The sequence below is a fragment of the Anser anser genome (genome assembly GCF_964211835.1).
Source record: "Anser anser genome assembly, chromosome: 18".
NCBI classification, from domain to species: domain Eukaryota; kingdom Metazoa; phylum Chordata; class Aves; order Anseriformes; family Anatidae; genus Anser; species Anser anser.
Genome location: NC_139739.1, coordinates 14535747 through 14562310, shown reverse-complemented (window position 1 = coordinate 14562310; position 26564 = coordinate 14535747). Strand labels below are relative to the sequence as shown.

The 26564-nt window shown below is 57.1% G+C and overlaps 2 protein-coding genes across 24 annotated transcripts in view; both read right to left on the bottom strand.

Annotated features, from left to right (window-relative positions):
* Positions 1 to 1285: 1285 nt before the first annotated feature.
* On the bottom strand, positions 1286 to 11268 carry LOC310883711 (uncharacterized protein). 15 transcript variants are annotated; one of them, XR_014573676.1, is made up of 12 exons: positions 10336 to 11268; positions 9331 to 9936; positions 8997 to 9130; positions 8563 to 8660; positions 8085 to 8196; positions 7556 to 7687; positions 7033 to 7134; positions 6658 to 6930; positions 6176 to 6282; positions 4179 to 4316; positions 3751 to 3983; positions 1286 to 2659 (listed from the first exon to the last, which is right to left on the bottom strand). XR_014573676.1 is itself a non-coding variant. In XM_083804515.1 (11 exons), the coding sequence occupies exons 1-11, from the start codon at positions 10360 to 10362 to the stop codon at positions 5875 to 5877; spliced, it is 1935 nt and encodes a 644-aa protein (XP_083660641.1). In that variant the 5' UTR covers positions 10363 to 11268; the 3' UTR covers positions 4885 to 5874. The 15 variants fall into 15 exon arrangements, 13 of the variants coding, with proteins under 13 accessions (XP_083660635.1, XP_083660638.1, XP_083660636.1 ...); XR_014573677.1 differs by having other exon boundaries at positions 3751 to 3962; XM_083804515.1 differs by lacking the exons at positions 1286 to 2659; positions 3751 to 3983; positions 4179 to 4316 and adding exons at positions 4885 to 6091; positions 10057 to 10186 and having other exon boundaries at positions 9331 to 9933.
* A 90-nt stretch (positions 11269 to 11358) lies between these two features.
* Positions 11359 to 26564, bottom strand: part of OSBP2 (oxysterol binding protein 2) — a 96584-nt gene continuing 81378 nt past the window's right edge. For all 9 annotated transcript variants that reach the window (XM_083804497.1, XM_083804498.1, XM_083804499.1 and 6 more), the window contains 11 exons: positions 25666 to 25852; positions 23945 to 24062; positions 23336 to 23402; positions 23082 to 23246; positions 19216 to 19461; positions 16748 to 16868; positions 15922 to 16025; positions 15619 to 15714; positions 15000 to 15184; positions 14147 to 14367; positions 11359 to 14036 (listed from right to left, as the gene is read on the bottom strand). In XM_083804497.1, coding sequence (XP_083660623.1) covers positions 13894 to 14036; positions 14147 to 14367; positions 15000 to 15184; positions 15619 to 15714; positions 15922 to 16025; positions 16748 to 16868; positions 19216 to 19461; positions 23082 to 23246; positions 23336 to 23402; positions 23945 to 24062; positions 25666 to 25852 — 1653 coding nt within the window. In that variant the 3' untranslated portion in view covers positions 11359 to 13893. The remainder of the gene's footprint in view (positions 14037 to 14146; positions 14368 to 14999; positions 15185 to 15618; positions 15715 to 15921; positions 16026 to 16747; positions 16869 to 19215; positions 19462 to 23081; positions 23247 to 23335; positions 23403 to 23944; positions 24063 to 25665; positions 25853 to 26564) is intronic.

Below are 26564 nucleotides of genomic sequence, written 5' to 3'. Positions count from 1 at the left end.
TCAATTAGCCCTTGCCTGTAATTCATACTAGTGACGGGAGGCTTTACCACGGCCCCAAATGTCTCTGCCTAACCAGCACAGCTTAAGAAGTAGGGAAGTCTAATGAGCACAGAGGGAAATGTATGTAATACATAGACCCAAGCACCTCTATCCCATTCCCTGGCAGTGATGAGCACTCCGCTGGTGCCCTTTTTCTCAGCTGAGGTGCCCCGGGGGCAGCTGCATACCAGCGGAGCCCCGTCCTCCCAGCCCCATGGCAGGGATGCTCGGGCCCTGCAGGACCAAGGCTCCTGCTGCAGGACGCTGGCCGAGCCCCAGCGGCGTTAATGCTGGTCCACGCGCACCCGCTGTGCACGGCAGCAGCTTTTCCCCTTGTAAGTCCCTGTCTGGAGCCAGAATCACTGCCCCAGCCACCCCAGGCGTGGCAAAGAAGGATGTCAGCCCTTTCCTGCCTGGGTCACACTGCTTGTAGGTGCAACCCCTACCCTTCAGCAGCCTCTGGCTTTGTAGCACAGACAGCAGCTATTAGGCACCGGGAGAAGCTCTGCTAACAGCGCGCGGGAGATGCAGGCACTCACTGAACAGCTCCCCACATGTCTGTGCAATAATTCTAGCTAATTACCCTCACCAGCAGCTCTGGCAGAAGAGTGGGAACGACATCTCCCTGGTGACAAATGCCACTGATTACCCAGATGTCTCCAGCCTCACTGGGACATCGTTAGCCTGACACGACTGCTCCTCACTTCCCTGCCTGCATCGGGAAGGACTTGTTCACGTGAGGTGGGGACGCCACTGATTACCCGGCCTTCCTCAGAGGGAGAACTTAATCAGTGCAAAGAAAATATATCAGCCAGGAACTACAAGTATCTGCAATCCCCAGGCATTAGGAGACGCTCTCCGTAAGTAAATATCTCTAATGGGTGAGCACTCTCCATAAAAACACACAAAATCACTCAAGCGGAAGGCAAGTAATCTTCCAGCTAAGCAGCACTGCTGTGGGTAGGCATCTCCGCTGATAGTAGAAAAACATCACATTTTCGAGTAGCAGTCTGGCCTCGATTCATTTCCCGCACGCGTGAGCCTCAGCTGCACCGCTCGGAGGCTCGTGGCCTCCACCGAGGGCAGGGCTGGGGAGATCTCAGCAAAGGTCTGTTCTGTTCTGTTCTGTTCTGTTCTGGTTTGTTCTGTTCTGTTCTGTTCTGTTCTGTTCTATTCTATTCTATTCTATTCTATTTTGTTCTGTTTTGTTCTGTTCTATTCTATTCTATTCTATTCTGTTCTGTTCTGTTCTGTTCTGTTCTGTCCTGTCCTGTCCTGTCCTGTCCTACTCTAACCATTTCATTCTATTCCATTCCATTCTATTAATATTCTAATTCTAATAATACTGGATGGAGATAACCATTTCTGTGCTTCAGGCCTTTCCTTAGCATAAGAGTCTCCCAAAAGCACCCTTGGTCCTTTATTACTACCAATTCCACATCCATACTAATTCAGCATCTCCAGCTGCTATTTTTATATAACTTTTAAAAATGGTATTCAGCTATAACCCAGCATTTTCTTCCATATCGCACAGTGTGCGTCACCGTTTCCAGGATTTGGGGAGTTTTCAGCACTCAGTGTCTCCGTCACATAGACACTAATCTTTGGGGAACACATCTTTACGTGGGATAACCCTGCCTGCTGAGGAAGACAGAACTCAGCACAGACGCCACAAAACATCAAAATTAAAATAAATAAATAAGGAAATCATTTAACTCCATCACTCCCGTGCACGCAGTTTTCTAGCTGTTGGCTAACACACAAGCTACTTATAAAAGCTTGCAAAGCAGTGGTGGCACTTAACAGTCTTAACACTTAACACTGTACTTAACAGTCTTTAAATGTAAAAGAGAGGAACTTTTCTTCTCTGCTGCCTCTGCAAAGGCTCCGTCATTACAGAAGATTTTAAAATAGCCAGGCATATTATCAGCACAAATGGGCTATATTATTGGAGTCCTCTGTAACCCCTGTAAATTGCTTTTTCCGACCATTTCTGCAGGTGTAAAGGAGGTAGGGGCATGCTGCTGCCTGTTGGAGGGCTGCGGCAGCACAAGCCGCCCTGCTCCAGGCAGGGTTTTAAACACAGAGAAGCCAAAAAGATGAAGGGTTTAAGAGCTCATCACATCTCTACAAGGCTTTGTTACCCCGCGCAGACAGGGAAGGCTTTTCTTTTTCCACTTCCCGATTTCAAAAGCAAGCGACGCCCAAAGAAGCATGCCCAAAACCTGGCTGTGATCAGCGCTGGAGCTGGGGTCCCGTGAGACTCCATTCAGCTCAGGTTTTCCCTGCCACCAAGCGGCCTGGAAGCTCAGTGGCTTTTTAATCAGGGAAATGTTGACTCCTGCATGAAGAGCGGTCCTAGGCATTCACACGCGTGCCCTGCGCCTCTCCAGCGTTATTCCTGGAGCCAACATCGTTCCCGACACACGCGGGGAAGTCGGCTCCTTCTGCCAAGCTTCTTCTCCCTGCCGTCCTCTGGATGGCTCCAACGCGAAGCAAAGCGGCCGGATCCAGCGCAGGAGGCAGCAGAGGCAATGCCAACAGCATCAGCCCCGAGCAGGGCAGGAGTTGGTGCCGAGCAGGTCCCTGCCAGCACCCGAGCATTAAAAAATGGTCAAAACTAGGAAAAAAAAAAAAAGTATATAAATATTTCAAAACAGAAAAGCACTACGGTCTTACTCTATCCACTGCCTCTCATTGTTCATTAAAGGCTTCTACCAGGCACGCATTAAATCAGCCCCCAGGAGCCCAGCCCTGCTGCAGGACCACGAGCTCTGCATCTCCACGCAGATCTGCACCGTGGGAGTGCTCAGGTCCCATTTGAAAGGGTGCATCGCACTGCAGCATCAGATCAGATAAAGAGACCTCATTTAGCTTCATGTAGCTCCCGACTATTTTTTTTCCCCGCAAATAAATATGAGTTATCGCTGCCTCAGACCAAATCAAAACGTTGCGGCAGGAGTCGCAGACCTGGCAGCTCGAGGTGAGGGTATCGGGCTGAGCTGCCGATACCTCTGCATTAAGGCTGGGTTCGTGCATTTGCACTTGGCGGCAGCTGGGGAGGCCTGCCTGGCTCTGCATGGAGGTGGTGAGCTCAGCACAGAGGGGGGCAGCCCCGCGGGCTCCTCCCCAGGGATCACCACCAGGTCACAACCCATCTATCCCCTCCGGCAGGGCCATTCTGCCCCCAGGTCCCTGATATCTCTGCAGGACCTGGCGCATACCACGGCCATTCCCACTGCCCTTGTCCCCATGGACATGGCATGTCCTCGTGCCCACCCCATGGCTCTCAGCCCCCCCAGCATAATCCCGCCAGTGTTCACCTGCCCCTGCAGAGCCCAAAATCCCAAAGGAGGAGGTTTGTCAGTGCCTGCGAACCCACACAGACAGGGATGTCGCAGTGGTGCTTGTTTGTGGAGGGCAGATGATGACCAAGGAGGAGGGGCAGGAAAGCACAGGGTGGTGACCACCTCGTCCCCAGCCTGAGCTCAGGACCCACGGCCACCTCCAGTGCCACAGAGGGGAAGGAAGCCCCTCCACGGGGCAATTCGTAGAGACACAGCCAGGAAAACTGCATTTAAACTTCCTCCGTGTTACACACACCCAGCAATGAGAAGAGCCCCTGCCATACCACAGCCCACACGAGTTTTCAGGATTAACCCTGAAAACTGTGATCCATCCGGCAGGTAAAGATAAAAAAACATCGCATACCTGGTGCTGTCACCGTACGCTGTACTGCCACCAGATCCTTCCCTTACTGATAACCACGAGATGCTCCTCTCTGGAGAACATGCTCTCCTTTGCACCCTCAGAAGCACGGGTTTGCCTGGAACTGCAGGTGGCACGCAGCAAGCAAAGCCTTTGGAACACGGGGATGTTTTTGGGGAGATTTTCCTGCAGACCCTGGTCCCCTGCACCAGACCCTGTGAAAGCAGAGCTCCAGGCTTCGTCCCAAGCCGAAAAACACCAAGGAAAACAAGCAAAGGCAAACAGAGGCTTCAGCTGGTGCCAAGCAGCAGAGAATAAAAATAAGGTGGTTGGAGGGGGGAGGCACAGTCCAGGCAGGCAGCACCGCTGCCGTGGGCTGCCCTTGGGACCAAAGCTCCTGTGATGATGGAGGACACTGCAGGTCACCTCACCTGGAGAACCATTTCGCAATGCACAGCAGGCAAGGGGCAGCACTTCTGTATTTTTTTCTCATTCGGTGCAGATTCGCATCACTTTCTGAGCAGTTCCAATGTGCTGAGCAAACGTTTTCACCAGTCTATAAATAAATCCTTAAAAAAAAAGGGGTTCAAAGAGTTTGTTTCTAGACCAGAGCTGTTCCTTACACCAACGGGTCCTCCAAGGAGAGGACCAGAAGAATATCCAAGGTCCTACTCTCCCCTCAACACCCGGCAATTTCACACCCTTTCTTCCACACAAGCCAGCATTTTTCACCATGCAAGCTGCAAGCCTCCCGCTGATCCTTCACCCTTCCCATCCATCATCCCCACCTCCTCGCAGCCCTCCCTGGAGAAGCAGAAGGTGACAAACCGGCCCCGTTTGTGTGCCCCGACAGCCACATGCGTTGGAGCACTCAAGCCTGAGAAGTCAATGAAGGTCCCCCCGAGGTCAAAACCTCCATGCATGTAACAGAGAGTGACAGCGATGGAAATGCTGCTGTGACCACCCAAGGAGCTGGGAGCCAGCCCTGCACCAGCCTCCTGCTAAGGGATAGGTGATGGACCTGTGCTTTGACCAAGAAACTCAGGCTGCTGCTTGCAAAGGCATCCATGGGGCCTTGCAAGCCTTTGGGTTTTAATTAAAAGCTATTCAGGAAAAAAAAAAAAAAAAAAAAGAAAAGAAAAAAAAAAAAAGGTAACTTTCACCACTGTTCTCTTTGTGAAAATTAAAGAAAAAAAATGTAATAACTTCGCAAGGGATGGGCATCATAGGTAATTTCAGAACCCTCCCCAGTCCAACATTCCAGAAAAATATAATGAAAAACACTTTTATTTTAATTGGAAAGAAAGCATACAAATATTGCTCTTCTCATTCCCTCTCTTCCCCTGGCAGGAGGCGCAGCATAATCGAGTGCTGCAAGAAATTCTCATTTCCCCCCTTGCAAGGGGAAGAGCTCTCCTTGGACATTCTCCTGCAAATTAAGAACAGTATTTTCTCCAATGTGATGCGCAAAGACTGAGAAAAAGGTTTCTCCTCTTTCAAATGGAACGAAAGCTTTTAAACAGAAAAATTTTCAATTTTCCTTTTTTTTTTTTTTTCCATTAAGTGTTCCTGCCTGCAGCCATCCCGGGGCTGGTGTGGTGCCCCCGGCTTGGCTGTGTGGCCGTGTCCTGCTTGCCTGGGAACACCTGGAGCTCCAGGAGCAGGGGCCGAGCTGCCTGGGGCAGCTGGAGGGAGCCGGAGCCAGATTTCTCCTCTCTCACACCCAGGACCAGGCTCTGCAGGAAGCTCAGTCTCATGGAGACACCAAACCAGCCCAGCCCAGGGACCTGCTGCCAGACCCTTGAGCTCCCCTGGGGCACCCAGTGCATGAGACATCTCCTGAGCCCCCTTCCTCCTGCCTGCCAGACCTGCCTCCTGCCAACCAGGCACTTGCCAGCTGAAGACTTTGTTTTCCACCTGAAATGCTTTGGCTTCTGGGTGCAGGATTCACCAACTCGGAGCCCACATCCTGCTTGCAAAGTGTGCGTGGCCTCAGCCTCCACCTTGCGCTGGAAAGGCACAAGCCTTCTTCCAGCCCTTGCACCCTCTTTTCCTTCCCCACGTCTCTTCCCAACCCCAGAGCATCCTCCCCAGCCCCACTCCACCGCCACCCCTGTGGTAGGGACGTCACCACCCCAAGTTCCTTATGGAATGCAAAGAAAGTAAAGATGCTGGTAGGGCTCCAATGTTGGCCTGGCTGGACCTGGGCAATGGCCTGGTGGAGACCCAGACCCGTTCCAATCGCACCCAAGACAAATGTCCCTCAGCCACCAGCTCTGGAAAGGAGCACAACCAGGAGGACCCGAAGGGAAGTTTCCATTTGGAAAGGTCTGTGGGAAACGTCCTGCAAAGGGAGGGTCCAGCAGCTTTATGGCTGGTTCTTCTGGGCATGTACAGGGAGATGGAGCAGCCAGGGATGTCTCAGCACCTCTGTGCCCCAGTCCAAGTCCCTGTCACAGCAGACGACCTCCTGCAGTCGTGTTTCCTCCTGCTGCTCCTGCTGGGGCGTGAGGTGTCTGGTACCAGGAACCTCTGCTGCAAGGGAGGAAGAGCCAGAACTGATGAGCGTGGTGGCACAGAAAGGGAAATGCCACTGCCAGCCTGCCTGAGCTGTGTCCCATGGCCACATCCCAGGGTAGGAGATTGGAGGCTGAGGAGAGCAGAGGAGAAGCTGCAGAGTGGGAAGAGGTGTGTAGGGACCCCAGGCCTGGTCCAAGCAAACCCAGAGGAGGACTTCGCTAGGACCTCTGTGGCTCTATCACCAGCAGGTGTCCCCTCGCCAGCAGGTCCCTTAGCCATCCTCAGATGACCCCAGCGTCCCTTAACCCCACATGATGGTGATGGGATCTGCCCAAAGTCCCTAGGTTACAAACAACCCCCCTTGGAGTGCTTGGCAGTGGAGCTCTGCACCTCTTGCTTGGGTGAGGCTGCGGTGGAGGGCGAGTCCCCTGTCCCAGGCTGTCCCCATTCCTCCTCGCTTGCTGCGGTGCCCAGCTCTCTTCCCAGGACTTTGGGGTTCTCCAGGTTGCCTGTGCGGTGTGTCTTATCCACCTGCAGCTCCTGCAGGCAGCGCTGGACATGGTGCAGGACACCCAGGGACCCAGGGCCATGCTGCTGGTGGCAGGGCGCGGTGCTCGGGGACTGGGAGGCAGCGGAGCGGAGGCGCGGACGTTGGCTCCATCTCTGCACACAGGCGGCGTCTTCAGTCCCGGTTCGGACAGGACAGGGGGGACAAAGAGGGGGGGGTCTCACCCCACACATCCCTGCCTCCTGCAGGGCACTCACTTGGGCCAGCGGCTCCTCCAGGCCTCCCACCGCTGCCGCCTTCTCCCGGTGAAGATGCTCCCGCTTCTGCCGCCGGGCCCGCTGCTGCCTCCAGTCCTGCTCCTGCACGTGGACAGATGCACAGACGGCCCCACTCATCTGCAGCCCACAGATGGGGTAAGAGGGTGGCGGAGAGGAGCCGCTCCGCTCTGCGGCAGACATCCCCACTGCCAAGCTGCGGGCACCAGGGACGGGGAACCAAGATTTCCCCAAGGGCTGATGCCTGCCATGGATCCCAACTACTTCACTGCTGAGCAGAGAAGGAGCGCCCACCCGTCTGCATCACTGGGGCTGATGGAGGAGCAACTGTGGCTGCTCTCTAGTTATTTTTGTCCAAAGCCCACCCTCCCTGTGGCACTGCCAGGGAGCAGACCCTGCCCCAGAGCTACCAGCTCCCATGGGGACGTGTCCCTGTCCCCACCCGGGGCACACAGGAGGTGACACAATCACTGGGCACTGCCACCACCCCTCTCCATTCCCTGACCTTCTCCATAGCCTCCTGGAGCTGCCGAGGCGCAGCCGCCTTCTCCTCCCGCAGCAGCACACGGAGCCGCTCCAGGGTCTCCAGCCGCTGCCGCAGGAGGGAGCGGGTTCGATGCTGCAGCTCGCGGAGCCTCTGCACGAAGAGATGGGTCCCCACCCCGTGGGGCCACCCCAACACGTCACCCAGGCCCAGCAAGGCACTTCCCATGTGCAGTCCCCCCAACGCTGGCTCAGGCTGGGTGGGAAGCGCGGGCACGGCAGCAACCAGCATCGTGCCAGCACTGCAGGAGCTGCAAGCCCTGCCTGCACCGCGAGGGAACTCCCAGGCTGCAGCCCAACCAGCCAGGCCCGGGCACAGCCACAGGGCTGCTTTTCCCCACGGATCCTCTCTCTTTAAACTGTTTTAGGAACTTGGCCATACCCCAACAGGGGACACGCAGGTGGCTGGATGAGGGGCTTGGCCTTGACAAGGGACCCGCTCCCTCCATCCCCGGGTCTGTCCCACGCAGCCCCAGACCCACAGCACGCACCGACCTCCTGCAGCTCCAGTTTCTCGTCTCGCAGAGCCAACGTTGCCCTTCGTGCCTGCCCCGTGCCCCCATCACAGCCTCTCTGAGAGCCCCTGCTGAGACAGGACCCCCCCTCTTCTCCACTTCCCACCTCCTCCACACAGAAGCAGCTCCGCGCTTTCCTCCCCGTGTAGCCGCAGCCCTGGCCAGCCCTGGCCAGCCCAGCCCCTCACCCTGCTGTCCCCCAGCTCACCCAGAGCCCCCCCAGCCCCCACCCTGCTTTACCCAACTTGGGGTGCCCACCACCTTCTCCAGGTCCAGCTGGTCCTGTGTCCATGCCAGCGGCGCCCAGCCAGCCCTGCTGCAGGGACGGCATCACCCATGTTCCCACCGGGACACCCCGGAGCCCACCCATGGGACCCTTTGGCGTTTCAGCCCCATCCTCAGGGCTGTGGCTCCAGCCTCAGAGCAGGATGAATCCCTGAGGGCTGCAGCACACCTGCCTCTCTCCCCTTCTCTCCAGGTCCCCTGAGCACCAGCTCCCAGCTCTTGCGTCCTCTCCTGGCTCCTCCGCAGGGCCCCGCGCAGCGACACCAGCTGGAGGGATGGAGATGGACATGGATGAGTGACACCGACCCACAAACCCTTGGGAAGTGCTGCCGCATGCAGCCAGCACTTATACAGCTAATTAACTTGATAAAGGTAACGACTTTCACAATGATGAACTGTTCTTGAGTACTGGAAGGTTTTCCTTCAGGTCTTCATTTGCAATTATTCATTTCTTTGATAAATGTCCGCATGCTGAGCCTTCCTATGGCCACCGGCAAGGTCTGCTGCCAGGTCCTGCGTGGGACTCGGGGACGAGGACATCCCAGCCGTGTCCCCTCCGCATGGCAGCAGCCAACCCGCCCGTCCTGCTGTGCCCATGGGTACCTTGTGGGACAGGACAGCTGCCAGCCTCCCGCGCTGCCACTGGGGCTGGGTCACTCCGCCTGGGCAGGACACGAAGCTCAGCACCTTGGAGTGGGGGCTGCATCTGCCGGAGGGTCCCGCTGCTGCCTCAGTACCTGCAGGACCACACGGCGTTTTGGGGGGACACCACAAACCCCATGAGCAAGTGAGGGCTGGCTCCTGCCATCGCATCTCCTGTGTGGGCCCTCCAGGACATCCCAGCCCCAGCCCCTGCCACGCTTCCCTTGTGCCCTGCTTGATCCTGGTCCCCCCGTCCTCTTCCAGCCCCTGTACCCCGGGGCCAGCCCCGACTCACGGTGAGACGAGCAGCGAGCTCCCCTCTGCCTGCTGCCACCTCCTTCCTTCTCCACTGTGAGGGCGGCGTCTCCTCCTTGCCACCCCCGGACAGCTGCTGGCTGCTGATGTCTGGTCTCCGTGGGCTTGCTCCTGGGGTGTCCCCCGGTCCCAGCCCCGCTCCTGCTGGCCGAGCTGCCTGGGGGTCTCCAGGGATGCCCCGTGTCCCCCTCGGAGGGGGCAGGGCAGGGACCCCCTCGGGCTGTCCCAGCACTGATCTGGCTCAGCCTGGAAATCCTCACTCCCAGGGACTCCAGGCTCTCCCTCCTCGTCAGCCATGGGGACGTGTCCCGCCAGGGACAGCCTGGTCCCAGGGAGAGGGACGCATCCTGCCCATCGCCATCGTCCTCGGTAGGGAAAGAGAGGGCCTCGTCCTCCTCCCCCTCGGAGAACACTGCGGGCTCCACCATGCCCTCCCAAAATGCGGCAGCCAAGTCCTCGGTGCAGACAGAGCTGGAGCTGCTCCCGTCGCCCCGACGCTGCCTCCAGGAGCCACGTCCCGCCGGCTCTGCACCATGGGAGAGCGGAGCGCCCTGAGCCTCCCCAGCCAGAGCCCGACCCTGAGCTGCTTCCAAAAGAGGGACAAAGAAAACGCTGTTACATGGCTTTTTCTTGGGGGGGGGGGGGGGGGGGGGGCAGGTTAATTTTTCAGGCACCGCAAAGCAGCACAGCTCAGCACAGGACGCACGGGCAGGATGCTGCAAGCTCCACTGCTGCGACAAGGAAGCGACCGCTGGATGTGAGGTTCCCGGTCCCAACGTGCCCTTTGCACCAGCGAAGCCCCAGCACTCACCCTTCCAGCAACGTTTGTGTGTCAGCTGCGGGATCCCAGGGTGCCCTTTTGCTCTCTAGCGTTTGCTATTTTGGGCTCTGTGGTGCGCTGTTGTTTTATTTAAATGGTAACAGCTGCATAATGCCCTGCGCATCGTCCTTGCCAGCGGCTGCAAGGATCCCTGTCCCCACTCACCAGCCATCCTGGAGATGTCAAAGGCATCGGGAGAGGTGTCGCAGGCTCTGCCGTGTGCCCCAGTGCCCTGGCGCTGCGGGTGGGTGAGGGCCGGAGCACCCCGCTGTTGGTGCTTCATCGCCCCCTCCGGCCCCCCACACCTCAGCTCCACGCTGCGCGGCTTCTGCCCTCGAAGGCTCAGCGTGCTCATTAGGCTTCAGAGTGAACGTGCCAAGAACGAGGCAGCCAGGCTCACCCACCTGCCGGAGCTGAGGGCCAGGCCACCGGGGTGTTTGGGCCCTGCTGGCCCCTCGCCCCGCTGCCTGCACCCAGAGCGGGCAGGGGGCTCCTCTCGGCACGGCACGGCACCGGCAGGGCTGCGCGCTGTTGTCTGTCACCTGGCAACGTCGCGGTGGCCCGGCCAAGTCTCGGCCTGCCCTGGGCTTCCCCCTCCCAGCTCCGGCCCCGGGGCCTCCTCCGCCTCTGCTGGGCCTCCTCCCTGGGAGCCATCCCCTGGGACTCCTCTCCCGTCCCTCCCAGCCTGGTCCTCCTCCCCTGCACAACCTCTGCTGGGCCATCTCCCCGCCTCCCCCCGCCCTCCTGCCTCCCTGGGCAACCCCTACCCTGCTCCTCTTCCTCCTCTGGGCCACCATCCCTGGAGAATTTCTTCCCCTGGGCCACCTCTCCTGTCCCTGCTTACCCAGGCCACCTTCCCTTGGCCATCTCCTCCTTTGGACCACCTCCGCTGGGCCACCTCCTCCCCTGGCCCCGCTTCCTGCCCCCCGGACCATCTCCTCCCCAGGGCAGCCTCGCCCCTGATCCTCCTTCTTCCATGGACAACCCTTCCCTGGGTCTCCTTGTCTCTGGGCCTCCACCCCATGTCCCCCTCCCACAGTTCTCCTCCCCTTGGACAACCTTCTTCTCCGGGCCACCTCCGGTGGTCCCTTCCCCGGACCCCTCGCCCACCACGTGCCCACCTCGGGGCTCCCCCAGGACCTCCGCATGCAGATTTGGGGGGGCAAGCGATAACCTCAGCACTGCGCCTTTTAAAACTCCCGAATCCAAGTTTTATTACTGTGTAGGAGAAGAGGGATCACTCACAACATATTGTTCAAAAAGAAATACATTCAACAGCATTTACAGTAGAATGACATTAAATTATCTTTTCTTGGGGGGGGAGGGGGGGGAGGCGGGTAGAAAGACCAGGAGATGGTGCTCAGATTAAGGGTTGCCGCTAAACGATCTCTGGAAGATACTGCAGTTTTTAAAATTAGCCTAAAAAATGAGGGATTGCTGTTTCTGGGGTTGCTCCTCACACTCCCCAGGCTCTGCTAAGCTGTGTAGTGTCCGTGACGGTGATTTTTGGAGAGACATCGGGGGGAACATCGCAGAGGAGCTCCCAGTGTCCCAGAGCCCAGCAGGACACTCGGTGCCAGCACTCCCTGAGCAACGTCACCTCTGCCACGGGGACGCTCGGGTCCAGGTCCTGGGACAGCCCGGAGCTCCTCGCCCTTCCCAGCCCTGGCGTAACACTCGCATTGACAACACAAGGAAAATAAGGCATTTGGAAGTGCTCAATCTCTAGTCCATTTTACAAAACCCAGTGGAGCAACCCACCCCGTGCCACTTCTGCTGCTGTCCTGAGCGCAGCTGGGCACGGAGCCTCCTCCCGGCCCCAGGACGGGACATGGCGCAGCTTGTGCCAGCCGTGGCCAACCTCACGCGGCACTTTGGGTCAATGAAGAGCTTTGGAGCAAAATGTTGCTTCTCTGCTTCGGGAACAAATCACCATCACCCCTACACCCTACCTCGGGACAAGCCTAGGGAAATGGCCGTACTCGTACTACAAAAACTCAGACAGACGCTTCTGTCTTCATCATTTTTTATCTATTGTATACCATAGAAATTTAAGCAAAATAATTTTTTTATGTATTTATATATATATATATAAATTAGAAGCAAATAAATAAGATTAAGGGGTACATTGAGATCAGCGGGTGTTGCCACTCCAATAGCCACTCACTACTGTTACGCCATACGGGGTCTATATATACTGTACACATGGGTTTGCTGTAAATAACAGGTATGGAGGTGCTGGAGAAGCTGACCAGGAGGAGACTGATGGTAAGAGGAACCTGATTGCATAAGTGTTCCGTGTGCAGCCTGGCGTTTCCAGTTCCCATTGCCTCAAAGTTTATTATTGCTAATTATCTTCCGATGTGGATGTGACAGTCCGGCTACAGGTGGCCTCTGACCCGCAGGAGGGAGCAGTCAGCGTGATACGATGAACACCCAAAGAAGAAGACACCAAAAATGAAATCTAAGGAGGCAAAGGCAGGTGTGCAGGTACCTCCAATTCCCTCTGTCCCGGCAGGATCCACTGGATCTGTCCGTCATCTCCTGGGTCCTTGCTCTGCACCAGGGGACCAGGCATGCCCAGTGCCCAAGCATCGCTCACTGCTGGTCCTCACCCATCACCTGCAGGACTTGCTCAGCTCTTCCAGGAGAAGAGCTGCAGGAATCCTGCTGTTTTCATCCAGCAGCACGAGGGGTGTTCTAGCCATGACCTGAAACCTGCAAACTGGGGAAGACACAGGGAGGGGAAAGCAGGACAAACGCTGCTTCCCGGGAGCCTCTCTGACAGCAGAGCTCCTGCCACCCGTCAGTCCTGCTGAGACTCGGAGCTGAGAGCTGGTCTGCAAGCCCCAAAGCTTCACTGGGCGACAAATTTCTTCACTCTGTGCTCAAGCACCTCCTCACACCCCACCTGCAGCTCGCTGTCTCAGCCCCCTTCGGATGCAGGTACGGGAAAACCAAACCAAACCTCACTCCAATCACAAAGCATCACGTTAAAGACAGTCCCAAACCTTGACTAAACACAGCAGACCATGGGGAATCTGCTCAAAGGCTTCTTTAAAGTGAAAACAAAAAGGAAAAATGGTCACCAGCTGAAATGTCCTGATTGGTATTACTGGGATGACCGGGCACTGCGGGAACCACCAGCAGCCTCCAGGAACAAGCGCCTCGGCCACAGCCCCCAGTGTTTTCTGAGCAGATTTGGAGTTGTTTGTGTTTGACTTTGAAGGAACCTGAACCAGAAGCAGATTTTTTTTTTTTTAAATCTCCTTAAAGTCCACGCACAAATGAGGAAAAAAAAAAAAGTCAAAGAAAGAGCTCACACAAATGCACGGCATCCCCACGACGCGAGCATCTTTGGAAGTTGACGTCTCAGCCAATACAGCTGAGGCATTGAAAGATAGAGGCAGCAACTCCTGATAGCAATAAATATACTAGGCTAAAAACAAACCAGATTCTCGTGTCCATATTCCTAATCAGTAGCTGAAAAAGCCACCATTAAAAAAAAAAGGATGCTATTTTTATTAGTGCATAAAAAAATAGGTTTGGAATCCCTGTTTAGATTTTCTTTTTCAGATTTCTGCATGAGTGTGTGTCTGTGTGTGTGTGTTTATTTGCACTGTCACCTGCCGGCAGGATGCTGCCAGCATGTCCTCGCTGTCCCTCTGTCTGTCCTGCTGCAGAGGCGCCCAGGGCCGGCCAGGCCGGAGCAGGCAGAGCAGTTCAGAAGATATCGGGGCACACGCTCCAGTCTTGCTTGTCCTTGGCCTCCCAGTAGCCGCCTTTGTACACGCAGATCAGCTCCCCCGTCACCGGATCCACCTTCCGCTCAAACCACAGCGGGATGTAGCCTTCGTAGTCCTTCCCTGCGCGGGGACGGAGATGATGAGGGTTCGGTCCTTCCTCCCCAAACCCAGCAGGGTTTCCCCGCGGCACCCCCTCCTCCCTGTCCCGCATCCATCCCGTCGCATCCCACCTTCCTCCAGGGCTTCCACGGCCTCGGCCTCCCTCCTGCGGCGCACGGCCCGCTGCTTCTCCTCCAGCCGCTGCTTCTCCACGTTGGCCTCGTCCCAGCGGCCGCTCTCCATCAGCCGCTGGTCGGGGCGCAGCCGGCTGTCCGTGGGGGCCACCCGCTCCTCGGGCTCGTTCAGGGTGAGGGCCAGGTCAGAGAAGAAGTACATGTTCTCGGCGTTCTCCCTGCAGCCGGAGAGCTGCGGTCAGGACCGCGGAGGTGGTGCCTGCCTCGAGCAGAGCTCCCATCCCTTCAGGTGCCGGTGTTTCACCCCAGCCCACCAAAGCTGCTGTGTCTATTATTCTGATCCCCAAAACGCTTTGTGTGGAGCACGCTTAAGGGGAGCCCTGCATCCCACCCCCTAAGTGAAGATGTCAGGGATGCCTCTCGGGGAGCTCAGGGGGGAGCACAGACCCCTCCTCTATTGCTTTGGTGTGGGGGAGCTAAAAACAAAGCCTACGAGCTCCAGTATCACACAGCCGAAACACGAAACAACCCAACCCAAGAACTGCCAGACCAGAGCCTGCAGAAGGGGACAGCTCAGCACCAAGGGCCATGCACTTTCCACTGGGGACCACCCCAGCACCAGGTCTCCCAGCTGCTCGTGCTTCTGGACACTGGTTCGGTGTCCAACAGCAGGGCTGGTCCCCGGAGAGCTGAAGTCACCCATGGGACAGGGACTCGCTGGCGAGGCAGAGCAGCCAGCACCTCGCCCTGCCACAGCCAGCAGTCAGGAGAACCAAACCTCAGCCCAAACCAGCACCTGGCTGCCCAAAACCTCGCTGCCCAGCACGCCACGCCGCAGGATGGGACTCACGGGAGGGGGTACTTCTTCCACAGGACCTTTGGAGACAGCGTTTGGTAGACGGTTTTCTGTTTGCCCTCTGAGCTGGTGCTGCCGTGGCTGCTGTGCACTATCTTGGAGCACTCCATCTTCTCGTCCCACGTGCCAGACATGACGTAGTGGGCTTTACCATCAGCGTCGCTCACCACCCCCGTCACCTGGCAGAAGGAGAGACAAAAGTGCAGGAGGTGGCTCTGGCGGCTTCTGAAAGTGCCCAGGGGACAAAGAGGTGTGCAGAGATGAAGAACAGCCTCCGGGAACGAAATAGCTGGACCTGGCAACTCAAGCGGTGCTGTGTGGCCTCAGACATGAGGACAGCATCCAGCTGCACCCAGCGGGCAGGCCCCATCCCGACCCAGCCCCTGCAGCTGGTCCTCCAGCCCATCCAGTCCTGCCCAGCTCCCAGACACAGACTTCAGTGCTGCCCTCCCAGCCCTCCCCGCTGAGCTGCACTACATGAAGGTGCCAGTGCAGATCCTCACCCTGTGCTGGGATCCCTCCCGCCCTCGGGCCAGGACCCTGCGAGCCCCAGCCGAGCTCAGAGGGAAGAGCCAGGCCACCAGAAGGAGCAGAAAGATTTCTGGCTACGTACCTTTCGGGGGACGTCTCTGGAGAAGTAGCTGTAGGGGGTAAATTTCAGCTGGCATTTATCTTTTGACTTATGGTTAACAATCTCTATTTCACCAGACTAGATAAAAGACAGAACCACAGCAAGTGAGAGACTTCGCAAGGAGACAAATGAGCCGTTAGTCACCGCTTGTGCAGCTGCACATCAGCCTCAGCTGCAGCACCACTTCTGCTCCCCGCGGCAGCCCCACGGCCGAACCCATCCCAGCCCCAGCCCCGCGAGGCCAGCACACCGCCCCGCTCTTCCGAGGCCGGCCTGAGCACCCACCTGGTCAATCCAGAGCTTGCCCACGATGATGTTGTGAACGGTGGAGGTGACCTTCCTCCAGACGTAGTGGTTCCCGCTGGAGTGGAACTCGAGGTGGATGGCGCCTGTGGGAGCGCAGAGCCCCGGGCTCAGGGCGGGGACAGGAAGGGAGGCCCGAGCACCGCGCCTGTGCCCACCCGTCAGCCCCAAACCAGCACGGGGTCTGCGCCCGTCCCTCCCCGTGGTTGGCTGTGCTGAAGCAGCCGTGGTACCTGCCAGGTCCCGTGCCCTCTTTCTGATCCCAAAAGCTCTTATTTTAGAAGCTGTTCGGGAACGTGCCATGAGACCACGCAGAGGGGACCAGCCCCAGGTGTGCTGCCCAGCCCTGGGATGTGGAGAGGGCAAACACAACACTGCAGGGAGGCAGCTTCTTGCCTCTGGCTGCTGGGGAGAGGGCTGAAACAGGCAGCAAGTTGATCTTTAAACAGCATTTAAGGAGAAAGCAATTTATGGGCAAGCAGGAGTACAAAATTGGCTGTCTGCTGGCCACCGCCACCTCCCACTGGCCAGTCTGGGTGCCACCTTGGCACGAGTTAAGCCAGGATATTTCCTGAGCACCTCATCAGCAAGCAAAGCGCTCTCCCTTTGCAGCTGGCATAGTTTCCACCTCCAGGGTTATGGCTGGTGTTTCAGGATTGTCTGTGACCAGGAGCACAAACCCGTACTCCTACAATGCTCAGGGTGGTGTTCATCAAGCCCTACAGGAGCCCACGGGACTGGCATGCTGCTTTGACCTCTTGGGAGCTCTTCAGAGCCAGCCCCGATCCCCTGAGCATGAGTCACCTACCCAGAGGCATGATGGAGAGGTATTTGCCCCTGAACTTGCTGGCGATCGTGATTTCCTGCCATAACGTCCACCCTCGCTTGGAGAAGACATGGTGGGCAGCCGCGGGCGGGTGGTGGCTCACCTGGAAGAGAGAAGAAAAAGCCCGTGAGGTGCCAGCCACCCTTTCTGTCTGACCCTGGGGCTGACGTGCACGCTCCTGCATTCAGAGACTACACGCACCGGTGTCATCACAGCCTGAGTGCCCTGAGCAGCTGGATTACAACCGTGAGCAGAGCCAAAACTTCTCCATTAAACCCCACGGTCACCGGCGGGAGAAAATCCTATTTGGATAACTGGATTTCAGGCACAGGATTATCAACGCTTTGCTCAGCAGGTCGGCGGGCCGAGCAGCACCCACTGCTCCCAAGGGAATGGAAGCAGTCAGAGCAGTGCGATCAGCGTCCGTCCGTCTGTCCGCCCCACGCTGCCAGCACATCCCGTTAAGCAGGTTATTTATTTGGGAGATGAGGACGGAGAAAGGGACAAAGAAGCGTGGTGAGAAGGAGGGTGAAGAAACAGGAAAAGGGATGACAAGCATGGGAGTGATGTCGGGGCTCTCCGGCGGTACCTGACAGGCAGCACTAGGCTTCATCATCACAGCCCAAATTGGGGTAATAAACCAAACTTGCTAAACTGACTGTACAGAACGTGATGATGAGATGTGCCTGTGGCTAACAGGTGGATCGAGTATCCTGGTACCACCGTGTTGGCACCCACTGGCTTCCCACCACGAGGGTGAGCAGGGCTGATGTGGCATAAGGGGGAACAGAGACCCCCGTTTTTCTCAGCTGTGCATAAAGCCAGTTTGGGAATTGGGCTGCGAGGCAGGAGGGGTGAATTAATGCTGGGAGTGGCACCAGACAGAGCACGACGGGGACGCACCCTTGTAGCTGCAGCTCCTTACACTCGGGTCAGCAGTGTCCGGGCTTGCTGCAGCCCTGGGCACGAGCTCCCACAACTGGGACAGGCTGTATGGGTGTCACTGGTCACTGGGGACAAGCACAGCTGCCCAGTGCTGGGCAGATGGCATGAAGTGACAGCAGAGGTGTCAGTTCCAGAGGTCACCTGCTGAAGCATCTTTACTTTTGTCCCTGCAAGGGGCGACATCTCCAGGAGACCCCGCGCAGCCAGCTCACCATCACCGCCCAGACCAGCGCAGCTGAGAGAGCTCGCAGTGGCACAGAGGGACACGGAGGGACACAGAGGGACACGATGTGACAAGAGGTGCCATTCTGCCTGGGGCTGGAGCTTTGCATGAGCAAAGCACTGAGCAACGAGCAGCCATTACCATGGAGTGGTTTTGCTTGCACCTACGTGTACCTGGTAGGAGCTGACCGGAGACCCTAGTGTCTCCTCCTGCTGCTGCTCCGTGTCCAGATGAGCAGCAAGGCTCTTTCCTTATACTATGCCCCTCTCAGGAGCTCTCTGAATGGCCTTGCCCAGACCAAAAATGCTCCTGCCCCAGTATGAACAAAGTGCAGCATCTCCAAAGCCCTGCCAAAGGGGACTGAGCACCTGGAAGACATGGCTTGCAAGCACAGCCCCACAAAACGACTGACCCACAGCCCTCAGTCGGCACGGTCTGCTCAATGGTGCTGCAGGTCTTGGACCTACGTAGGCCTCTGCAGAGTGATGGAGGTTTGTGGGTTTGTTTGATGCTTCTGAGAGCTGAAAGATGTGATGGTTGCTCTGCTCCCGATACAGCACAGCCACCTCCTGGAGCCCCCACCAATATGATGTCCTGCCTGCAATGGTGATAAACGGCCCTGCCCATCCCCAGGAGGATGGGACGCACCAGCCAAGCATGCTACATAATTAAGGAGTCAATTTTCTACACAGTTCTCAACCCATTAAACACTCCAGGTTTTTAATTAAGACCTGCTGTTTGACTGCTATGTGTCAGATGCACTCTGTGGTTAGCACACAAGGATGTTAGAGGCTCTCAGGTTGCCCCCAAGCTTTGAAACTAAAACTTTTCAGCATAACAAGAAAGAAACAAGATCCTGAGGCTTTTTCCAGCCATTAGATGCACGGAAATGGGGAGGAACTGTGCCAGAGCTTGCAGGCTTCACTGATGTGTCTTCTCCCTGTCTGCTCAAGTGTTGAGATGTTACATAGACCCCAGACCCAAGCAGGGTGCCATGAAACCTGCCATGGTGACAGATGCTCTTCTCCTTCCCTTTTTTTTCCCCCCATCTCCTGCTCTGCAATGCTGGGACGGCCACACAATGCTCCTGCTCCTGCAGATAGCTCAGGTTGTGTTTGCTGCTGCTTCTGCCAGTGCCAGGAGCACCGCGTTGGCTGTCTCGGCCAGGAGGAAGGCTCAGCACAAGGAGATGCTGGGTCTCCTTTGGGGAAGGGGCTACTTTGGCTGGACATGAGCAGCGGCACAGCGCTGCTGCCTGGTGGGCACGCAGCCCATGCCTCACCTGCTCGCACAGGGAACGGAAGCCAAACTCCTCTAGCCGGTCAAGCTCGTAGGTTTCCCCCAGCAGTGGGTTGAATGGCTTTGCTGTGCGGTGGACCGTCGTCGAGTAGGAAGACACCGAAAACGCAGCCACGAAACACATCTGCTCCGTGGAGCTCTCGCACTTGACAGCTTTGTCCAGCAGCTCGTGGTACTCCAGGTCCTCCGTCAGCCGCTGCAGCATGGAGAGCGGCTCGTTGAAGTTTACCTGCAGGGAGAGAGGAGGGAGGTCAGCAAAGCAGGACAGGGGCCAAGCTGGGCACTTCACCACCCGCCTTTCACCCCAGCACCGTGTCCTGCTCCCCAACAGCATCCCACGCCGTCGGCTGTCCCAGCGCAGGGCTCACGGCACGGGACTGGATGTGCCAGGGTGCCCTGCACACACGCTGCCTCTGCAGTGCCACATAATTGTGAAATAAAGCAAGAGACTCGTGCTATAACGTGCTCCCTGAACCATGCCACGAGAGCCTGAAGGCTTTGAAGTACCCAGCTGGGCTGAGCTGGGAACAGCCCAGCAGGGAGCTGGCAGCCCCGCAGGCTAACCAGACACCGTCCCAGCTCACGCATGCTCCAAATCAGGCACCGATGTCTCCCAAAATGAGCCTCGGCGGTGCCCAGCTCCCTCCTGGCCAGCATCTATCAGGCCAGGAGCAAGAGGCGGCACAGGGGTAGAGGTGAGCATCCCTGGGCATCCTTCAGCCACCTCCATCGCCTCTGGGATGCAGCCCAGTGACTGGGAGAGCCTCAAAAACCTGATTTAGGGGCATCCCTGCTCCTGGGACTGCAGCCGCATATCAGCACCCACACCGCGTTTGTGAGCTGCAGGCAGCGACAGCAGCGATGCACCGCAGGGCAAAAGGCAGAGGGGCAGCTCTGTCCCGGGAGAGCCCCCCGTGCATTTATTTCCAACCCCAAATCATCACTTTGTCAACTGGAGAAGTTTGCGGTATGTCGCCAGGTTGGGCAGGATTCTTACTGCAAATGTCTTTGGGGAAAAAAAGAGAAAAAAAAAGCAGTTGGTTTTAGCAATCTATTTGTTCTGAAAAGAATTAGAATCATGACAAAAAAAAAAAAAAAAGAAGAACAGAGAGATATTTTCTGTTGCATGAGTGGAAAGTGTTCTGCCTCAAAACCGTCCAAAATTCACTTTTCGCTTTCATTTCAGATCAAAAAATGTATTTTAGAACGAGCAGATGGTTGAAGGATGGGAGAACCACTTCTATAAGCCCAGTTACACGCTTTATGTTAAAGAAAACAAACCTCAGATCATTCCACTCAGGGATTTAGCCTGTAAACAAGAGGGATCTTAGAGCATCCAAGAAAGACAGAGTCACCCAGAAAGGGCAGCAGCGCATCCGCAGAGAAGCAAATCGCTGCCAGCTCGGGGTAACTCCGGAGAGCCGCCACTGGAGCAGGCAGCTCGAGAACAAAAGCCGGCAGCTGCGGCCTCCCATCGGCACCGCTCAGGAAGCCACAAAGCAAAACCTTCTGATGGAGGAATGAAGCTTAGCCCCCTCAAAATGCAAAATCCCTACAGCTGCTTTGTTCCGTTTCACTGCTGCGGATTTGTTCATTCGCAGGAAAAATGAAGGAATGAACGCGGAGTTTGCAGGGGGAGATTTTCCAATCCGTCGCGTCCCCAGGGAGGGAGAGGGGGTCTCAGAAATGCTCCCAAAAGGCCAAGAATTGGTTGAAGTACACGGAAGGAGAAGCTCCTGCTGCAGCCACCCCACACCACGGAGCACAGCACAGTGGGCTCACCAGTGGTTTGTACTGGTTTGCACTGGAACTGACCGGCTTTCCAAAGAGCCTTTCCCCAGCTGGCTGCTCTGCTCCCTTCTCGTCTTCCCTCGCTCTGTCAGCCTGCGAGCCCTCGTTAGACGGCTGCGCTTCACTTCACCGAGCTGCGACCTCCCCTGCTCCCAGGCACAAACATACGGAGAGCGAATGTAAATGGCCGCTGAAGGCAGATGTAATGGCCCCTCGGTGCCTTACCGCAAGCTTCTTGCTCTCGGGGCAAATCTCCCAGAGAAACGCCGCGTGCGGGCTGCAACGCCTCTCTCTGCCCTCCGGCTGCAGCTGGGACGAAAACCCCTCCTGCCTCTGCTTCCCCACAGCACAGGGCAGGGATCCAGAGAGAGGGGCTAACAGCGAGCTGACGCCAGGGTGAGCCATTTCCTTACCCCTCGTGGCTCTGTTGAACGCTTGCCGGGAAACCCATCCGCCTGCCCCAGAGAGGGCTGGAGGAACTGCAGCCCTGAGGGGTACCGGGGCTGCTGCGCGAGGCACAACGCGTCGCTGCCAGGCTTTGGCTCTGCCCAGCAGCTCCCAGAAGGGTTCGATTGGTAGGGGAGGTAGGTATTTCCTCTCTGTTGGCGCCGCCGCTGCTGGTACTCCACGTCCTGAACTTATTTCTGTGCCCATCACGCCTGTATCTGATATTGACGTTTTTGCAGAAATGCTAACGGACAGCACTGGGCTGCAGATCTCAGCTGGAAATGGCCCAAGGAAGAGACAAACCCATCTTTTTCTCCAAGTGTGTCAGGTACTGCTCTAAGAAATAAGGTATATTCTCCCAAGCTTGCCAGGATTTCACGGGGTTTGGGGAAGCAGATTACTTGCAGTGGCACCCACGCCGCTTACTGGGCTGGCCAAGACCTGCTAGCAAAGCAGCAGCCTGTATAGGGCTGTTTTGTTCTGAAAAACTCTTTCTGCTATGGCCTTGGAGGAGCTTTGGTGTGGGCAGCATTGCGTCTGGGTCGGTACCAGCTAGCACAACCCACCCCAGGTGCAAACCAGCCGTGGGATGCCCCTGCCCCTACGCAGAGGAAGCTACGTATCTCCAGACCAGACCAGTGACAGCAGGGATTTCTTCTCCTCTTTTCGAAATGGAGGAGGAAAAAGGCCTCATACACGTAAGTAAACGAGGCACATTTACCTGCAAGAATTAAATGCACTCCCCACTTACCCTCTGCAGCAGCCCATGTAAGAGGGGTTTCTCCAGACAGACCCCTGCCAGCAAACCCTCTCCTCTGAGCACCTGCAGGAAGCCTTCACCCTAAGGAGTGAGCCCAGCAGCACGCAGAGGTAGAAGGGCTGTCTGTAAATTGACCCCAGGCATCTCTTTCACTGCACGGGCGCTCTTTGCAAGGAAAGTAAACGTACTTTGAGTCCCTGGATGAAACACGCTGCTGGTACAGAACAGAGAAGGGTACGTGGGGCTGCTCACCCAGCATCATGTCCCCAGACTCACACGGGGGAAAGTGATCAGCAGCAAGGTCTCTCCTTCTGGCCCCTGGGTGAAATCCTTGAACACAAAGGGATTCAAGATGCCCCGGTTCTCTCCTTGCCTCTGCAGTGGTTGGATTTGCAGGGGACATTCGGGCAATGTCTCTCTGCTCCAGCTTGCCCTGGGCACCACATGGGCACTCCAGGGCTCTCCACAGCCAGTACAGGAGAAGGAATCAGTCCCAAAGAGCCAACCAGATTCAAACAGACCCTAATGCAACGGCCATGACATCGGAGCTATTTACCACAAAGCAATTAGCAGCACAGCTCCATGCTGCTGAGGACAGACTCCTCCTGCCTGGCTGCTTGTGCTTTCTGGCTGTGCTGGCTCCTCATAGCAGTGGACAATTTCAAGAGCAAACAAATTGCAGCCAGGACGGGTGTGACAGTTGGTGACATGCTCTCCAGCCTGCGCAGAGGCTGCTGTGCTGCCACAACACCTGCAGGACCACCTGGAGCAATAATTCAAATTCTTTGCAGCAAACCAAACCTTCAGCTTGGCACCTGCGTCACGGCAGCAAGCTCTCGGGGCTCACTTACGGGCATGGGGATCTTGGACAGCTCTTTGCCGATGCAGTTCTTCATGATGCTCCAGAGGTTAAGGCTGTAGTTGGGTTTGTCGGGGATGCGGGTCCGCCTCCTTTTCTTCGGCAGAAGGTCTTTGCAAGACTCATTGTAGCTGCTTTGATTTGAGCTTTCAAAGACCTGCAGAAGCACCGGATGCACAGGTCTAAGCTGCACTCACTCCTCCTCTCCTTGCATTTCATCCCTCCCACCCTGCCCAGCCGACTCACGCTGTCCTCCAGGTTCCAGTCCTCGGGGTGCCCCTCGCTGGCCCCGCTCAGGTTACTGCCCGAACGCCTGCGGGGAAAAAAAGGCCAAACGCTGAAGGTGAGAAAGGGCAGAGAAGGGGAGAGAGGAGCCGGGGCAGTGCTGCTCAGCCGCCACCACCAGGGGCATCTCCCTCCACCACCCAGGGTGCTGCCAGGAAGGCAACGGGGTGATGGAGGCCGAGTGTGGGCATCAGAGGGGGCTGACAGATTCTCCTTCTGCCAGAAAGCACAGCAGCGTGGCTGTGGTTCAGACCACAGGTGCCTCTAGCCCAAAGAGATACCCTGGGAGGAGTAAGAACAGGATGACAAGATACTCCCCTCCTCTGCCCGGTGCTCCCAGAACCAAGCCATCTCCCTCCAGGCTCCTGCCTCCCTTGAGCCCGCATCTGCTTTTTGCACACTCGGATGCAGCTGGCCAGGGCAGAGGCAGCCGGTTTGCTGGGGGATGTGCACACGTGGGTAACTCCCCCTCGGGAGGGGAGGCTGCTCTAAAGCCTAAGCACAACACCAGGCAAAACTCTTGCCACATGCTCAGGGGGCTTCGCCAGGCCCCGGGGCAGGGGCTCGTACCTGTGGTGCTTGGGGTCTGCGGTTACAGTGATAAAAGCTGGTGCATCCTCCATGGCATCAAAATACTCCGTCTCTTCATCTTCGTCACTGGCCTCTCCTTTTGAGGACTGCACACTCCCTGTGGGCACAAAGGGTTTGAGATGCTCAGCTGCTGCCAGTCCCCTTTGGAGCCCATCGAGCACAAGTCTCACTGTCACCGCTGTCCCCAGTGTCCTCCTGCTGTGTCCCCTCCAACACAGGCTTCCTTGACAGCTTATCTCACACTAGCCTTCCTTGCACGGACCCCTCCTCTCCATTCCCCTCCACAATGAGAGGATGCCGTGCTGGTTTCCAGCTCCTAAAACCAAGAACGTGCCCTTGCAGCTTGCATCCTGCCCCCCGGTCGAGGCACGCAAGGCTCCGTGCCACGCTCAGGGCCACCTCCAAAGCGTCACCAGGCTGCCCAACCAGCTCCTGCTCCAGCATCGCCACGTCTGCTGGGAAATCCGGTTTGGCTTAAAACAGAAAAAAGAAAGCCAAACGTTTCAGGTGTTGCTCAGACAGACTTCCTGGCCCTTGGGTTTTCCAGCCACGCACTTATAAACATTTCTCTTCCCTGCTGCTTGGGGAGAGGTCACCAGGAAGCCAGGAGCCACACGTACCCCACACACCCCCCAGACATTAAACACGAGGGGACTTTGAGACCTGGTGCTGCTCCCTGAGTCCCACTAGCTTTGCTTCTCTGCCATGAAGTCACTGTCCGAGCAGCCAGGGCAGTGCCAGGCATGCAGCAGAGCTGACAACCCCTAAAACACCCGTTCCCCAAACCTCCCAGCACAAGCGCAGTGGTGTTTTTGCCTGCTGCCACCTCTGCCTGCAGCCATTTCACATTAAACTGTGGCCTTACGAGGTGAGCCATGTCCCTCCCCATCACGGAGACGTGGGACCCCAGTCCTGCCTGGGGCCTCTGGGTGCTACGCCTGCTCCAAAATGGGGACAGCACATCCTGCAAAGTGCTGCTGAGGCTGCGTGCAGGGACGAGGACGGATGCCGCGGCCTCAGCCCCAGCCCCATGCTGCTCGGTTGTTTGCAGGGTACGGCACCTTCCTTCCCCACACCGTCCCTATGTGTCCCCCAAAGGAACAGGATCACCCCATGCAAGGGGGTTGGGATGGATTTGTGCCTTCCCCTACACCCCCCTGGCACCACCTTCGCCCCTCCAGCAGCAGCTCGCTTCTCCCTCGAGTCCATAAATCCTTTTAAAATAAGACACGGCTCTACTTGCAGCTTTTGGCTACCAGGCTGTAACTAATGTCTCCTGCAGGGAAGGAGATTTGGCACTACTCGCCAAAGCTGTAAGATTTTATTGCCCAATAAATAACTTCTGCAAACAGCAAACGAGTCCCGGCTGGGACAGCGCCACCCCACAGCCGTGACCTCGGTGGCCCTGGGGACCCCAGGTTTCCTCTGCAACAGCCTGGGATGCTCCCAAGGGTAAGGGAGGAGGCTGCCAAGATAGCCTGAGATAGCAGAAGCACGCCAAGCTCTGGGGGCACAGCGCTCTCCTGCAAGCACATCCTGAGGTCTGGGGAGATCCAAGTCCCCAAGCAAGGAGCAACAGGACAATGAGGGACAATTACGGAGCAACAGGCTCTGTAAAAACAAACACAACGGGCATGCAGAGCGTTGCTTGCGCATCCTCCCCATCCCCACCGCTGTGGCTCTGCCCCGTCCCGGCTCACCCTTGGCGGTGCCGGTGCTGCCCGCGCTGCCCGGGGCCCCGCGGCAGGCTCGCTCCAAGCTGTTGTGCTGCTTGGCTAGCTGCTCGATGGTCTCCTCCAGCCGGATCCTCTGCTCCCGCTCATACTGCAGCGCCCGCTGCCATTTGCGGCTGTGAGTCTCCGCTAAGTCCAGGAAATCGCGGCAAGCCTGGAGGGAAGGAAGGGAGATGTCAGCCGGGAGCTTGTCACAGGAGAAACGCCATCCCCGTGTCCTTGGGGCTGCAAACGGTCCGGCCCTGGCTGTCCGAACCCAAACCCGAAACTCCTCAGAGATGGAGGCAATGCAGACGGGGTCCTTGGGGCCAGGGAGCCCCAGCTGGGCTCACACAGACAGGGATGCCCCCAGACCCCAAGCAGCCACCTCCAACCCTACTCCTGCAGGCACGGAGAAGCCAGGCAGGACGATGGGTGACAACCACAGAGCGGGGGGACACTCGCGCAGGGAGCCACAGCCCCTGCCCAAGGCCAAGAGCCCCACTGTCCCCAGCACGTGCTCACCGCCATGCAGGGGGAGCTCCAAACAATTAAAAACCGGAGAATTTTGAGGGTCTGACTTTCAACCATCCGCAAGACTCGGTTATTTACGATCTTTCCATCCACTCGGATTTCACAGGTTACTTATTCAGCTCTTTTGGGCTGGCAGATGGCACCTGAACGTCGAGTTACCTCCTGGCCAAACAACAGCAGGGCTTCAGCTTCCGTAACGCGGCCCCAGGTTTTACCAGGATCTGCCCAAGAAAAGCTCTGACTCAGCAGGTTCTCAGCAAACCTTCGGATGGGAGCAGGATTTGAGTCTCATCCAGGGAGAGGAGTTTGGTAACATCAGAAATGATGCAGCACGATGCCGCAGCAAGCAGCAC

Excerpts from the sequence above, each read along its gene's own strand:
- LOC310883711 (XM_083804506.1), bottom strand. The coding sequence starts at position 10,525 with ATGAGCACGCTGAGCCTTCGAGGGCAGAAGCCGCGCAGCGTGGAGCTG. Across the intron at positions 8,661-8,996 it reads CAGCTGTCCTGTCCCACAAG|CTGGTGTCGCTGCGCGGGGC; the intron begins GTACCCATGGGC and ends CCATCCCTCCAG. Across the intron at positions 7,135-7,555 it reads TCCAGGAGGCTATGGAGAAG|GAGCAGGACTGGAGGCAGCA; the intron begins GTCAGGGAATGG and ends GTCCACGTGCAG.